Below are 17037 nucleotides of genomic sequence, written 5' to 3'. Positions count from 1 at the left end.
AGTGTATATAAGCGATACTCGTTCGTTGGTGACCCACAGTTCTAGCAATCATTTTAGGTCTTGAAGCCACTACAAGAGTGCTTGCGTCTATCATAATGATATTCGTCATGACAACCAATAAACTCGCTATCTCGGTCACGTGCCTGTCTTATTTGCTTTTGTTCATTCACGGTGCAGATGATGAATGCGAGGTTGACAAGGAGTCACCGAGTGCAGTCAGCTTGTTTATAGGTAGCCATAGGAACAGCACAGGAGACTGGGTGACCAGCTTCTCCGTCAACAAAGGAGACTCCGATTCGGATGGAAACCATAATTTGACACTGAAACTATCGCAGGACGTGACTGAATGCAGGGGCAAGAAGATTCTTCAGATTCGTGGAGTGTTATCAGGTAAAGTAACAAAAATTTTAAGGAAATATATTAAAAGAACGATTTTATTTAGTAAGTATCCTTTTTAAATATGTAAAAAATATCTTTAGTTTTTTTTAACTATTTAATTATAATGTCGCAATATATATGATACTATGACAATGATACATCAGAAGCTCTATCATCAGATAATTAAATCCATAATCTTATTTGAAGTAAATGACTTTCATGAGTTTAACGTAAAAGAAAGATTAAAAAAACGAGTTTAATTAATAACTCGTTATTGTTCTCTCTTTAAGTTCTGTTTCCATAGCCTTTCTCAACTAGAAAGAACTTTTTTCGAGACATCTGTTTCATATACTCTATTTTCTATCAAAATCTACATACTGATACGCCAGCGCATCTAAACGGGACATTTTAACCCTTTCTAACCCAGAGCTGCTCCTGGGAGAAATCGAATTTCAAGATTTTTCATTTTGAAAAATTCAAAATTTTGCACTCAACCATAATTTTTGTGGCAGCTAAGTATTTCGTCATTACAAATTACACCAAAAAGTAATCCTTGGTTTAGATATTTCCTAAATAGAGCTGGAAATTAATAAATTTTTGATGTTGCTTGGAAGCAACACTAGGTTATAATGGGTTAGTACCTAGCTGGGTACAGGGAAGAAAGACAATGAAGTAGTAATACCTCAACACCGAGAAGCCAGATTCAACAAATCACTGATAGTTACCGCATCCCGCGTTTGCCATAATCTTGTTATGAATATTGATTTGAAATAATATGAAAAGACCGCTGAGTAGATTCCCCCCCTCACTGAATTCCTTCAAAAGCGTATGTCATAGAACACTTCTCTTACCTTAACAGCGGGATAATCAAAATACTACAATAGCAATGTCGGATTCCCCAAGTACCAACTTTATTTTTTTGTCTCTGTTTCCACGCACTGGGTTCATCCATTCAATTTTGTATACAGCCAGAAACACACTAGCTCTTTCTTGGTGGGTTTTTCAAGTTTTTCGCGCCCCCTATCTTGGGTTCGCGTTTTTCTTGCAGAGAGTACCACAAACGCGCTCTACAAAATCCAAAGGTTTTTCCAATAAAGGTTTTGACACATTATATTATTGTTCCGTGCTATATAAGCGTATTGACGTATTCTGCATGTTAATAATTTTCTGTACCACCAAGCTCTATGATGCTGTTTACCTTTTCCAATTGTGACTGCATTGAAAACTTTTCCTTTATCATTTCAATAGAATATGATAATAGCTGTATGAATTTAGTATCATTTCAATGAAAATGAGTTAAATAGAAGAAAAAAGATCTCAGTCTCAATGTCGCACCAATAAACCCGTTTATATATTACTATTAACAGAGCGCAAATTTTTACTTTCTGCTTTTTTCATTGCTTTGCATACGCTAATAACATTTCTTTTCCTCAAGGTCTTTCATCGTCTGTTTCCCAGGGGTATCGCAGTATTAAGAAGAGGGATTTATTTTTCCACGACAAGTGCGGCAGTAACGTTGCCATCTTGAACAATGGTCTTCAGGCACGCAAGATCAAGTAAGATGATTTTTCCAAATTCTTGTGAGTGAGAGGGAATTCAGTAGTAACATGTGAATGCCATCACGAGATACCATCGATTTAGGTTCTGGAATACGACTGATACTTTTATATCAAATCATTGGAAGTAAAAATTCATATCTTAGTGGAGAATTAAAATTGAAAAACTATTGTGAAAATAATGATTGAAATGAATTCGTTCAATTGTATTAGGGTCAACAATGTGGAAGTTAATACAGTGGAGCCCCGCTAATCCGAAATCCGGTAATCCGAAAATCCGCTTAATCCGAAATCAAAATCAGGAAAAAACAAAACTTCTACAACGTAGATTGTGCTGCTACCTATCGGATTTCTTTGCAACTACGAACTCAAGCGGTAGCCGTGCAGAGCGTTGCCGTACGGCGTACATAATGAAGTTGGTTGTTTTTCATACCGTATGGACGTGAAACGGCGTTTCGGCGATTAATTTATGTAGTTGCACGTTGTATTTAATAATTTATCGTTAAATTAATAACAGTCCGCTTAATCCGAAATATTCGCTAATCCGAAATGGGTCCGGTGCCAATTATTTCGGATTAGCGGGGCTCCACTGTACTCGAAAATGAAAAGGAGACTTCGTTGATTTCCACTGATTTATTTCGTCTGTACTACATGTTTCGAACCATTGAGGTAGGTATTTGATAATGACCACTATGGTTCGAAACATGTCGTACAGACGAAATAAATCAGTGGAAATCAACGAAGTCTCCTTTTCATTTTCGATTGAAATGAATATACACTGAGAGAAAAGATTGGATGTCGTTACCAAGAGTTTGCTCCCACAATAATTTTTTATGGTTGCCGCGGAGCCGTCCATTAAGTAGGCGAGGGAGCCATTTTAAATAGTTGCGTAAGAGATGGCTGTGACGGCTGTGGCAAAGAAATCTCCAGAACCCACTACCAGCGTTGTTGGGTCTTAGGCCCATTATATTGGATGCCGCAGGTTTGCGAATTGTTGCCGTAGCGTTAAATGAAAGGGTAATATTTCAGCGGATATTATTATAAACAGCCAGTTATTTCCAATTATAATTAATTACCAGTGGCGTAGCGGTCCAATCCGGAGGGTCTGGACCCCCCCCCCCCCCCCCCATCGATCCCAACGAAATATGAAAACACTTTAGCACTACAGCCAAGTTGCGAGCCTAAAATTTAATTGGATAGTATACCCAAACTCTTAGGCTGCCGCGTCTGTTGCAGTTGATATTGTATCCAACTATCACTTATTCAATTAAAACTGGATGCCTCAACCAATCCTTATATTAGAGTGTACGAGGGAAGTTTAATAATTAATGCAACAGATTTTTTTCTGAAACAGGAGTTGATTTGTTCAGCATTCAAGTACACCATGTTATTTTTCAATCTTTCAGCTGCAAAACACTATTTCTCAAAGTAATCTCCACTGAGTGTTGCGGCTTGACGCCATCATGAAGGAAGGGCCTGTATGCAAGGAGGTACTAAATATACTGGAGGGGGCACCACTGGTTCCGAGTGTTGACCGCAGAGTGACAGGAATGGGGGTGCTTGGGTAGGATAGCCACGCCTACTTTGACCGAGAAATTGACGAAATAGAGTAAATGTTAACTATTTGGTGAAACATTCGGTCATGATCATTGTTACGTTAAAATAAACTATCGCAAACGAACACAGTAAACCTTTTTTCTATATCATTACGGGAAGGCTTCGTGAAAATATGTCTCGAATATCTTTTCCCAAGGAAAAATTATTGTCAATCACCACGGTTCCGCTGTGCAAATAATTTAGCGAAAAATAACATTTTAAAGTGTATAACATACATTCCCCTGCACTTCTACTGGTAATTAATAAGATTACAGCTAATGGAAATCTTACGATAGCGGACCGGTCGCAATAATAGTACTAAAGCATGTTCACGACGATATATTATCACCACGACATAACTATATGGACAGCTTAATATACACAGTAGTATAACAAACAATCTGAAAACTCCGACGACAATCAAGAAGAAATTGTTGCATTTTCATTTTATAAATCAGAGGCGATATAAGGAATAGAATACTTGATTATATACGTACACTATTGGAGACTAAAGTCCGACAATTGTCAAAACAAGATGGCGGCAATCAGACCACGCTTAATACTCCAGTACAACGGCTCCAGTGTATTTACAACCTCCTTGTCTGTATGCCTCAATAGTACCTTTTCTACTAGTCGACGTTGGAGCCAAGGTCGCACTCCATCGATAACTTTCATCATGTTTTGCCTCGTTCAGATTACGAATGTCCCTACGATCGTCTTAACGATAGTTACCAGAACTGGTTCTGTGAATGCATGTCCGGACATTAGTTCACGTAGTTCCTAACTTTGTAACTTTACGATGGTTAGGCGCTGCGAAAGCGGAAGAAGGAGCTACAACATAAGGACGACAAGTTTGTCAAGCTCACATCGTTCTGTTATTTTTCACGGATTTTTCCAAGCAAGGAAGAATATGGGCGGAGGAAATATTATTCGTTAAATACACGTTGAAAAAAGTAATATCTAAAGCCTCCATACCCCAGCAGCAGATTATGAAACTAAGTATGAATGCTGGGAAAAGCCCGTGTGACGTAATTCTGGTTCCGGCTGCCGCCGTTTGAGGCCACCTTGGTGCGAGGCTATGAGCGCCGCCACGATGCAGGCTGTTAGCAGGTAGCAGAGTACTCTGCTAGCAGGAGGCGCTTGGCTTAAAAAAGAAAAATAATTAATACCCTATCATACGATGGAAACTTTCCGACCAAAGGCAATTTTAATAGGTGATTATTAAGAAATGTTTCCTTGAGCTCTGTGCCACATGCATGCATTGGTAATCTCAGACGATATTAAACTCATGGCCACTCGTATAGAATCTAGGTCCCTGGTGGAGTGGCATCGCATGGTCGCCAATCTGGCCTTTTTCAAATGAGTTGAAAATTGACCATTAACTTTCGTCTAAACTGGAATTTCTAAAACCAAATAATTTGTATATCATAAATACACTAATGGTGGGTAATGAATCGCAATCCATACCTTTCGTTTTCTTTGATGAAGGAAACTACCATATTGGAACCCACCTCGGTTATAGAACCCAATTTAACCTCTCCGTATAGCGCGTATCATACCAAAAAATGTTCTACAAGAAGATCTTTCAACCAATATTGGCCGTGAAAAAAAGTACAGTCACATTACTTGTTGAACTCACCTCGAGAGATCTTCGTTTACCTTATGTCAACTATATACCCATAATGCTGAAAATATTTGACGTGAAATTCCATAATTTTACCGTTTTTTTTCTCATTTTAACGCAGTGTTGAGGAAAGCAGTCACGCAGTCGTCTTCACTCATCGTCCCCTCGAGATTAACGAGACATTGGAAATAAAATTGGAGAAAAAACTAACTAAATTTCCTCATTGCTTGGGCATTGGAGTCACAACCACTTCACCAAACGATTTTCCACAAATTCCACAGCATATCGACAGAATCAAGTGAGTATTTGATAACCCATGAAAAAATTTCGCAATTTCACACTATTATGGAATGAGTATGTTTAGGAAACGGTGTAAATGGGTTTCAAATAGATAAGAAGGTGTTTCATTAAACACATTCTATATCATCGTTTTCTTGCGAAAATATACAAAACATGTTAATACAGTACAGGCAAGACAGTTTGGAGTCAGTGGGAATAATCATGACGTCTCTTTCTGAATAATGGGACAAAATATTTGGGAGTTTTTTTAAAAACTTTTTTTTTCTTTAAAGAAATTTACAAAACTACTTTAAAGACAATATTATAAGAAAAAATGCTTTCGTATGTAACTTTTTGGTTACGAGCTTTGTCATCATGAGTTTTTAAACTTTTTTTAAATAATTTAGAATAAAATAAAATGTGGATTCGATATACCTTGGTCGAGTAATCGACTTGGAAAATTTTTATGTCAAATTAATGGGTAGATAGTGAAATTTTAGATTGTATTTTTCGTCAGAAGCCGGTGATTCAACTTAAGGAGATACGTCAACTATCAATGTAGGTGCAGCATTAACGGACCATTTACGGCATGACAGACGCTTTAATTACGCACCGATGCGACTCCTGGATACTTGTAAATCCTGGAATGCATAATTTAGTGTCGACGCTCAAGTTATGTTACGTTAACATCATCATCATCATCTTGTGGTGCCCTACCCGTCGGCAGGTCCCCCCCGCCAATGCTGTTTCCATTCCCTCCTGTGTCCGGCCATCTCCTTGAAGTCTCCATGTCTTCCAATTTTTATGTTGTCAATAAACTTCAGACCTCTCCTTCCCCTTCTTCTGATCGCTTCCACCGTTCCCTCCAAAGCTACTTTCAAAATTCCATTCCCTCTCATCAAATGTCCCAGCCAGTTACCTTTCCTTTGATTTATTTTGTCCCTCAACGTTCTTTTCTAATCTATCCTATTTAACACTTGCTTATTCCTTACTCGATCCGTCCACCCTATTACCTCCATCTTCCTCCAAACCCACATCTCAAACGTCCCAATCCTGTCCCTGTCTCTCTTCCCCAAGTACACTCCACACATAGCATTTCACCACTCTCTTCCTCAATTTTAATTCCAGCGCCTTGTTACACAAGGCCCTTTTCTTCTTCTTGAACATAATAACACATAAATCATAACATAACTCATAATAACATAATTCTACGTTAACATAATAATCTAATTATAAGATACAGGTGACAGCGGTTTATGATTGACATTGTATTAATCATTGTAAATATCCCATTTAAATTTCCCTTCCATTTATGAAATTAATCGTTTCATGCCTTTTAATTTCTTGTCAACTATGCATAAAATGTTTTTTTTTATTCTAGAAACAAGTCTTGGGCGTGGTACATTACCAGTTCCTATCTTAATGGAGAAGTATATATGAAAACATATGGAAAAAATTTGGATGACTTGAATGTAAGATCTTAGTTTATCTTATTTCAATTATATACTCATATCCTTCCTTAATGGCCTTATTTCAGAACCTGATTCCTCTACTTAACTGCTCCTAAATCCTACTTAATTGTTTCTATTCTTGATTGCCTATTCCTCAGTAATGGTATGCTAGCGGGCCAGTGATTTTTTCTTTATTAATTTACATGTATATGCTCACATATATCACCACTTACTTGCTCATGCCCAGACAACACGGCATTTGTATTACATCTGTATTACATCAATAATACACAAAAAATACGTGACCAAATACATATGTATAAGATGGAATACAATGGTATCACGTCTGTATATTTCACGTAAAAGTGGCTCAAAAGTCCCTCAGGATGTATGTATACGTGCGTATTACAAATTGGAAATCTGAATACCCAAACATGAAATATACATATGTATAAGATGGAATACAATCGTATTACGTCTGTATATTTCACGTAAAAGTGGCTCAAAAGTTCCTCAGGATGTATGTATACGTGCGTATTACAAATTGAAAATCTGAATACCCTTACATGTATCTGCAGGCCCTCGTACATGAATTATACATATTGATTTTCTGACCCACATACACTTAATATTAATATGCATCAAATGGATGAATAAATATAAGGAAACCACAGCATACAGATAATAAAACATTTATTCAAAGAGAAAAATAAAATAATTCACACAAAGAACAAGTGTGGCCATGAATATTGCTAACAAGCATTAAGGGCCAGGAAACAGGAGGTGACATTTAGATTAAAAAATGGCACAAAGATAAATCAAGTACAAACAATGGTTTGAGTTGGAAAGTAGAAAAAATGTTAACACGGAACAAGCGTTGTAACTCATTGCACAAGATGAAACCTGAATTCAGGAAACCAACTCTGCACCATCAGCCACTTCCTGAAAGGAGAAAAAAAGAAGTCAATTTTAAAAGTCATGCAAAAATATATCTTTTTGTAAGATCTGAATAGAAGCTCAAGGCCTTTCAATTTTAATTTTTTTCAATTCATATAGGCAGTCAGTATTCTGTGCAGTCTGTAATTTTAGTACTAATTCTGTATTCTGAATGCAAATGAAAGTTTGGCTTCTCTGCTAGATTCCGGACATAAGTTTTAAATTTTTTCATTTACCAATTATGTCAAGGTCCCAGCTAGCACAGAATTGACCTTATCCTTTGAGAAATCAGATATTTTGGGGATATGCTTTCATTATACAAAATTAATAGCCTTTCTCTTAGAAGAATGAGAAATATGAGAATTTACCTACTTTTAAACATAAATTAACTAGGAAAAAGTGTATCCATTGGTATGCTTATTTAGTACATGATACTAACATATTAGTACCATGATTTAGTAGCGGATGATTCACACAGAAAAAAAGATACACTTGTGATATCAAATTTTCAAACAATAAATTTCATATATAACTGATAATTTCAGGCTTAACTTTAAGAAACCTCTCCATTATGGATAAACAATTTTTTTCCCTAAAAGCTTACCTCGGTATTAACAATTCCACCTGGTCTTATGGCATTGCTTAGTCGTTTTTTCCGTAATCCATTCTCCTCTTGTCCAGGCCAAGCTATTTACATCGTCGCCTGCTGGGAATGCGCGAAAGAGCATGAAAAGAAAATTATAATTAATTAATTTGGCCCGTACGCACCTTTTTCTTACATATGATGACAAACTTTCGCATGAAAGTTAAGTATTTATCTTGTGTTAATAATAATGACGACATGCACCTTGTTTTACTGCATTTCAAGATGAAATAAATATTACATTTTGCTTTCAGGGAAACGGTATTACACGACCAATACTTCTTGTTCGTTAAATAATTAGAAGTAGTGGACAAAACGGTTCAGAACTTCGAGGAGTCTATTAGTGACAAGGCTACGCTGATAAGTCTACGGTCAAAGATGTTATGACTGAAGCATAGGATGACTAGGAATGCAAGAACTACAATACAGTAGGTTGTGGTAATAAACAGCGATAAAACAACTTACAAGTGAACGAAAACATACCTTTAAACAATTTTTTCTGCTTTTAATTAAGAGCAGAAAAAAATTGTAACTTCAGCCGCGAAGCATGGAATTAGTATACGACGCATAATCTATTAATTTATACGTACAAGAATGACATTACGATGTTTTACCATATAACTTCAATGGAGACCAGTCTCCTCGATACATAACTCAACAAAAAAGGAAAACAATAGCCAAACATAAAAAAATAATTACCTTGGATACAACTATTGGCTCAATGTGGTCTTGACCACATTGAGCCAAAAGTTGTATCCAAATATACTCAAATAACATAATTAATGTAGTCTATGTAGGCGTACAATATAAATGCAATAATATTGCCAAATTACTAATAAATAGAAGATTTTAATCGTATAGTAGCACATCTTTAGTCAAAATATTGAAGAATACGCGTACGAAAATACTCTCTTGATACACAGTGGAGACCTACGTGCATGGTTTACAGTGATATCAATCATTTTACCCACAATAAAAGTTGAATCATACCTTACCTTAACTATCCAGTGACTGGAAACTGTTGGAGTTGGCTTGCACGAATCGCAATAACGTGCGGGATGGAAGCAGATTTCCAGCAAAACATAGCTTCGGGTTGAGCACACAATCCACACGCACTGGTTATCGGGGATTACAACACTATATCAATTCTGCCAATAAGTATAATACTACAAACAAATACAGTATCGTAAAATAACTATACATCAGTAGCTACTTAATTACGGATTTTCTTTTGGTTATTAATAATAATTATGATAGATGCCGGAGTTCCTCCAATAGCACTTCCTCGTAGTCTCGAACGAGATGCCGAGCTTAACCATTAGATCTGTATCATTCCCGCTCACTTCCCTTTCTTACCGCGACTGTGGAGCCGTAGTATTGAGAATTTAATTTTTTAGTCTTAACAGCTTTTACTTTTGCTTCGTGCAAGAACCATTTTTTGTAATTTTCATGTATTATGAACCATTTTTTCATGTGCATATTTCGCGGATCGAAACTGAAATTTACATATGTAATACGTCTGTATTTCGCGTGTATTTACAAATTAACATAAATATGGTCGCCATCTTCACTACTCTTGCTCACATCGACCAGTATATGATTTATTTTTAAGATCTCTGGGTATAAATTCGCATGGATGAATGATCATTAAAATAAGGAAATCTGGCGTTTGCGGTGAGCATAATTATTTCTGGAAAAAATGGTTATGAACATTTCACAAGTCGCCACGAAAATCCACCTCCCAAAAATTACAGGAAATATACATAATGTAGTTTTGTGTATTTTTTACCACATTTACATATGTATTTCCTCTGTATTCATACATATGTAAAAATGGTACCTGTTACATGATAAATACATAAGTATTCAAAATTCAACAATACATAAAAATACAAATGTATTTATTGTGTAACACGTACCACTTTTACATATGTATGAATGCAGAGGAAATACATTCTAAAATGCATGTTTATTACAGATGTAATGCATAACAAAAATACATATGTATATCCAAATGTGTGTTGTTGGGGTGCACGAAGTATTGGAATATGTTTTTTTTCAATTATTTTAACATGCTCCTCATAACGTAGATGTAACAAAAAAATGGTTCAACAGCAAAGTTGCACATCTAAGGACAACGTCCCAGTGCTTTTGTCAACTGCCTTATAATTCCTTAATTTATCTTCCTTAATTATAATTATATTTCTTAATTTATCTGTAACTCTGTCATTTCAAGAGACTACCATCTTCTCAGAAATCTGTGACTAGTACTTGCGAGGGGAGTTCAATAAGTGATGCAACACATTTTTTTCTGAAACGGGTTGTTCTACGCGGCATTCAAATACACAATGTTATTCCCCATCTTAAAGCTACACAATACTATTTTTCAACGCAGTCTTCATTCAATGCTAAGGCTTGACGCCACCTAGAATGATTCCTTCCACAGCATTAACATGGTTATAATTGGACGAACTCATTGAACTCACGTCGTACATCAAAGAGAAACCTTGCATTCAGATATGATTGAAAACTGTTCATTCTATTTAGGTTGGCGATCGAGCTGCTAATTTTTTACCAGTAGAATGTTGCAGGCCAGTATGACTGCACTGTACCATTCTACTGGTCAATGCCGGAGACAACTTCTTACTGCATCAATAAATTATTCTTCGTCCCCGTATCGGCGATGATGAAATACGCGTTGCCGAAGGAATTTACGTGCTTTTTTCACTGCCTGATTACTGTGTACATGCTGCAAGCTATTATGAATAGGTATCTGAGATACCCTGGTTTCTGCGAAAAGAAACTCAACCACTTCCTGTTTGGAGCGTTACAAACACAGATATATACAATAGATTGGCAGTGCCTATGTTTTCCTCACGGTGGCGCTGAAGCCGGCCGGCAGAAGAATTTTGCGCAACTAGCCATCTTGCTTTCACCGACCGTTGCTCATGTGCCATTAACATACGTGTATTTGAGAGGCTACTTTTCCTGCTTTTGGAGCTTTTTAAAAGAAGAATGGTGAACCACTGCGTTATGTGGGGGTGCACATTTAAGTATACTACGAGGGGAAATTTTCCTGGGGGCGAAAATGTGTCTCTACACGCGTAAATAATAGATATAAGGAAAGCATGGTTTGCGTTCAGTAATGTCTCCGCTTCCATCTCACAGAGCATGAAAATATTTTCCAAAGCCTTTTTTTTGTACGTATCGCCACGAAATTTATATCACGTGAAGTGCAGATTATGCTCTACCTTTTTAAATTTATTGTTGGCAAAATTCACATAGTTGTAGAAATAGCATCATGAAACTGTGACACGTTATTTTTGCTGAAATGCAAATTGCTCTCCAAAACAAATTCTAAAGGTGTGTGACGGAAGCGGATATTTACCGGAGTTTCTGAAAGCGATATCATTTCAAATGCAGTAGCTTCATATCTCTAGGATCGGTAATTAACCCCTCAAGCGCGGCGGGCATTTATTTAAATACCATCCCAGCGGCCGGATGAGATTAAGAAGACTTCACCTTATTGGCATACTATCATTCAATAATTTATATCGTTCATAATATACGATCATTATCATTAAATTTTTTTGTAAACTTGCATAATGTAGTGCGCTACTATATAATAATTTTTCAAGCGTTTGAATAAATATAGGCGTTGAGTTTTTCGACCGAAGTCGTCAATGTGCTGGTTTAAAACGGAATTTCATCGAATCATTTTAAAAATTTCTGAAGGCCTAAAGTCGTTATGAATATTTTATTGGAGAGGGAAAGCATTTCTTCAAAAGATAGAGCAATTTGTTTTAATAATAATCTAAAATACAATATCTGGCGGAGAAAAAAAATTATATACAGTAGGTCAGGAAGCGTACTGGGTACGCATGACGGCGTTGAGGGGTTAATAACATGTGCATTCTCTGTCTCGGTGTCTGTGTTTTGATGACGGAATCATCATGATGTTTTCTGTTGTGTTTTCTGTGTTTACCAAGAAAAGACTTTCTCCAGTTTCCATTATGTCATATACTTTCCGCTGTTGCATTATTACATTGTATCGGAATTTTATTTCCGTTGTAGTATTATTATTTATTTAGATATGTAGAGCGTGTATTATGCACCTTTAACTCTATCTGGAAACTTAACGAATTTCTTTCAAAAGCATAAGTTTTGACTTTGTTAATATCTATTGAGTGAAATTCCGAGAAACCGATCGCTTAAATAATGGTTTGCATGTGCTCGCGGTGAAATGACGCGGTCACATTCATTATAATTCAACCTTTCCATGTAGCACTTATCAGGTATTTGATCATTTTGTGGCTTCTATATAGAACATGGTGTCTGTTATAATCACTTATCCCGGTAAGATAGAAATTCTAATTAAAAACGTACCCCCTCATGATGTAAGATTTATATTATAGTCTGCTTCCCCTTCGAATATTATAACAACATGAAACTGATTATTGATGATCATGGATCAAATCGTTGAGTTTTTTAAGCCAATAACTTCTTTTCAAGTTCGCTATTGGGTGATCGTGAGGGGAAATCCAAAACACTGCCTATATAAAATAATGTAAATTATATTTCTGATGCTTAAGGATAGGAATTCAATCGCATTGACTCTTTACGACCTCAGAAAAGCATTTTACAGCACCAAGCAGCATGCCTTGCTCAGAAAGTTAGATCATAATGGGTTTAAATAGGTTGAATCAAATTTAATTACGTAATATTTTTGGCCCGATTACTTATGGCAGTGAAAGGTTAGGTAGCATTGCTTCTACGTTTTTCGTCTAATTGACAACTCTAACTGAGCAACAACTCTTTGACAACAAAAATACAGTAAGTGGAAGCATCAAATCTTTGGAATTTTCGAATTATTTTGTTTGAATAGTGTGACAATGTCGCTGGTAAATCTAAGGGTGAACAATACCATGTATTCACGATTGTAGGCTACCTTCCTACACTAGCAGACGACGTAGTTAACCATTTTCCCCATCTGCTACGCCCCTTCTACATTTGGGACACAATATTTTTTTTTCGAGATAACTCATGCATATGGATTCCAATTCCATAATATTGAGCAGGAACCGAATTAGTATTAATCTTAGCTCAGCTTATATTACCAATTTCATAACTTCGTCACGGTTATGTTCCGCTCAAAGATTGGTTAATTTACCACGTAAGTGTCAAGATCGGTCCCTTTCTTTTTAATTGGATACATCTTAAACGAAAATGACAACGTTTTCTATAGTTCATAGCCTTAATCAATGCGCCATTATCTTTCACAATGTAATTTTCCTCCAGTTCCCTACTTACGCAAACGCATAGGTCGGTGAAAGCAACATGGCCGCCAGCAGAAAGGCATGGCTTCACCCCCCCCACTCCCATTGCCAATCTATTGTATATATCTGTGGTTACAAACACCATTTAGACAGCAAACAGCTCCGTATAGTGCTGTCACCAGACGGAAGTCGAAGCAATTATATGAGTCGATGGGAGAATATTTGAAAATGTTCCACAAGAAATGCCAATTTTTTTCAACCAAAATTGGCTGTGAAAAAAAATTGTTACATTACTCATTCATCTACGTATACATATACATACTAAATACTCAGCAAGCCACCTAAAAGGCGTGTGGCAGGGGGTGTTAACACCAGCCTCTTACACATAAAAATGAAGTGCTATAAGAAAATTATGACTAGCATTCATTAGCCCCGAACCATAAAGGACTAGCTCGAGTTGGTTCGGGAGAATACGAATTTCCATATCTATCCGTCCGACAAAATATCCCTCTTAATAAATCGCTTCTGTCGGACTAGGAAATACAGTGCGGCTCTAATAGTATGTTCTCCGTGTCGCTCTTAAAGATATCCATTCTCAATTGTTCAAGCAAACGAAGCCGAGCGCAGAGCTTCCGAGTCTTCAGCGGCTCCCAGCCTAATTCGCTTAACATCTGGGTAACGCTGCCCGTAGCATTTTTGGCGAACCGCACAGTCTTCCTTTATGTTTTATTCAGTTCGCGGATTAAGTCTTTCGGTACTGGATCCCATACGCTCGCTGCATATTCATGGTGCGGACGGACGAATGTGAAATAGCACCATTCTTTTACTTTCTCATCCTAAAATCTTCCCACAATACGCTTAACGAATCCTAATTTCTTCAGGGCTGTGCCCCAAATATTACTTATGAGTGTTCCCCACATTAGGTTTGAGGTTATCGCAACTCCCAGGTACTTCACTTCGTCTGTTGCCTATATGTTAATACCATCCACAGCATCAACATGGTTATAGTTGGACGAACTCATTGAACTCACGTCGTACATCAAAGAGAAACCTTGCATTCAGATATGATTGTAAACTGTTCATTTCTATTCAGGTTGGCGATCGAGCAGCTGTGAAGAGGACTAACACCGGGGCCCTCCATTTTTATTATAACGGCGTCGATCAAGGACCAGCCTTCTCCAACATTCCACATCCTGTCTACGGTGTCGTTGAGCTCTATGGAAATGCAGCTATGGTCTCAATTGTCGAAAACTGAGTAACACAGCGAGTAAGGATATATCATGGGATATATAGAGAAAAACTGAAAATTCGTAAATTTGTAATGATATTTTTTCCCGTCGACCATCTTGAAATTAAGCCAATTGTGCGCCCAATTTGAAATAACTAATAATAATTGCCATAGAGTAAGTAAATACGCACTGAGTCATTGCCTCGCCTGAAACAAGATGGTTCCCCGGCGGTAATTAATAAAAAGGGAGTGATCAGTAAGTAAATTTATAATGGGAATTTTTCGCGTCGGCCATTTTGAAATTAAGCTAATTGTTCGCTCAGTTTGAAATAACTAATAATAATTGCCTCAGAGAGAGTAAATGCGCACCGAGTGCGCATTTACTCTCTCTGCCTTGCGCGCGCCTTGCCTGAAACAAGATGGTTCCCTGGCGATTATTAATAAAAAGGCAGTACTAAGTAAGGTGTACTTGAAAATTATGTTGAATCTCTATCTATGTATTTATTTTAACATAAATGTTACTATCATCATCAGATACTGTGAAATTATATGACTATTAGGGTATTTATGAAAATATAGGATTCGTGTTTGGCTTAAGGGCTAATAAAGATACCAAGTACGTAAAACGTAATTCCAAAAGCATTGAATTTGTATTTTATCCTTGTCAATAAAATTTTGAATGAAATGATATTGTATTTCAACTTCTTTCGCTGTTTTCAAAACTTTTTATTGATTGCTTTTTTTGCCTACATATCGTTCTGCTTTCTTTACGAATTCCCTAATGATTCAAATCATGAACTATGCTTTTCAATGAGACTTATTACCATCTGAAGCCTCTGCGATGTATTGAGCCTTAGCTATTGATAGAGAAATTGGTTCAGTGCCCCTTTTATGATCAAGCCATTGGATTTCCACATTAGAATACAACCATGCTGCTCACACCCTTAATTTCAGTTTTACTTAAGGGGGCGCCCTAGCACGGTCGCGGAAGTCGATGCAGACCTTTTCTATTAAGCAGTTTTTGCCTCGCTCTTCATAGGTACATAGCGGTTTCTTGACTCAGAATAGTAATAAAGTTTAAATCTGTGTCTTGAGACAAAGACGGGTCTTTACCAGTTTTCCTTGAGGAGATACTTGTCGCTTAATTTCACGAATTTTGATTTCTTTCAATGACCACCATCCCGGCGCAAAATCACCTAAAGAAAATTCATCCGACCAAAGCAAAATATAATATTTCAACTACAAGCAAAGGTTACACATGTGCCACACGTTGTAAACCAATGTTACAATTTGGGAAATTGTGGGACCTTGCAACCAGTTTTTCGATAACGCGCAGTCTTTTCGAGTCATCCTAAACACCTTTCCTTCTTCCGCGAGTCATCCGTCACTTCTTTGCCTCCCCTCCTGGCCTTCCCCTCCATAGCGCGCAGGCCCTCTCCTCAACAGCAACACAGGCGGGCGGCCGGTCATACGCTTTCTTCACTGCTTGATTTTGAGGTTGCATCGTTGTTCTTTCTTTCTACGTTTTTTTTTGTTGGTGCGATGGAAGAGTCAAGCAAGCCCCAAGGGAAATGACGCCATCGAAAAGGATAGAAGCCTTAGAAAAGGAAGAAGTGCAACAAACAGATGTTTGTCAAATTAACATTTAAATTATCTCAAAAATGTTTTCCTATCTTTTGAGATAATTGTCTAAAGTATATATGTACAGTTGCATTTTGTTTTAAAATGAGTAATTTTTAAGGATGTCGTAGCAAGAATGAATATGTAACAGTGAAAATTTCTTTTCTATGGATTGTTTGTATTATTTTTTATTGAACGATTGAAATATTTTATTTTTCACGTATTGATAACATGGTTAGAGGAAGCTTTCATGTTTTTCACATTACTACACATAAGGTTTTACAGCGCATTACAAAACTTTCATTCTCAAATGAGAAATCTTGCATCAACCTGCCACCCCACCTCTCCTATCAAGTTATGTGCCTGAGTGTCCCACCACCCGACGCGGTGATTAGATGCGGAAATTTGTTCCGCCTCAGTTATTCTTGAGGGTATTTCGCTAAAGACGAG

At 37.0% G+C, this 17037-nt stretch overlaps 1 protein-coding gene across 1 annotated transcript; it reads left to right on the top strand.

The window, feature by feature from the left end:
• LOC124163870 (neuralized-like protein 4) lies at positions 1 to 15282 on the top strand. The gene is made up of 5 exons (XM_046540975.1): positions 1 to 390; positions 1814 to 1934; positions 5276 to 5452; positions 6815 to 6905; positions 14833 to 15282. Exons 1-5 carry the CDS (start codon positions 96 to 98, stop codon positions 14992 to 14994), a joined length of 846 nt encoding a protein of 281 aa, XP_046396931.1. The 5' UTR covers positions 1 to 95; the 3' UTR covers positions 14995 to 15282.
• The last annotated feature ends 1755 nt before the right edge of the window (positions 15283 to 17037 follow it).

This window comes from Ischnura elegans, chromosome 8 (assembly GCF_921293095.1).
Source record: "Ischnura elegans chromosome 8, ioIscEleg1.1, whole genome shotgun sequence".
Lineage (NCBI taxonomy): Eukaryota > Metazoa > Arthropoda > Insecta > Odonata > Coenagrionidae > Ischnura > Ischnura elegans.
Note: the sequence above shows the minus strand (reverse complement) of the source record. Positions and strands in the feature narration are given on the sequence as shown.

Bases quoted from the DNA above. Each gene is read 5' to 3' on its own strand.
- LOC124163870 (XM_046540975.1), top strand. From the start codon at position 96: ATGATATTCGTCATGACAACCAATAAACTCGCTATCTCGGTCACGTGC. The intron at 391-1,813 runs GTAAAGTAACAA...CTTTTCCTCAAG, and splicing joins GATTCGTGGAGTGTTATCAG to GTCTTTCATCGTCTGTTTCC. The intron at 5,453-6,814 runs GTGAGTATTTGA...TTTTTATTCTAG, and splicing joins CAGCATATCGACAGAATCAA to AAACAAGTCTTGGGCGTGGT.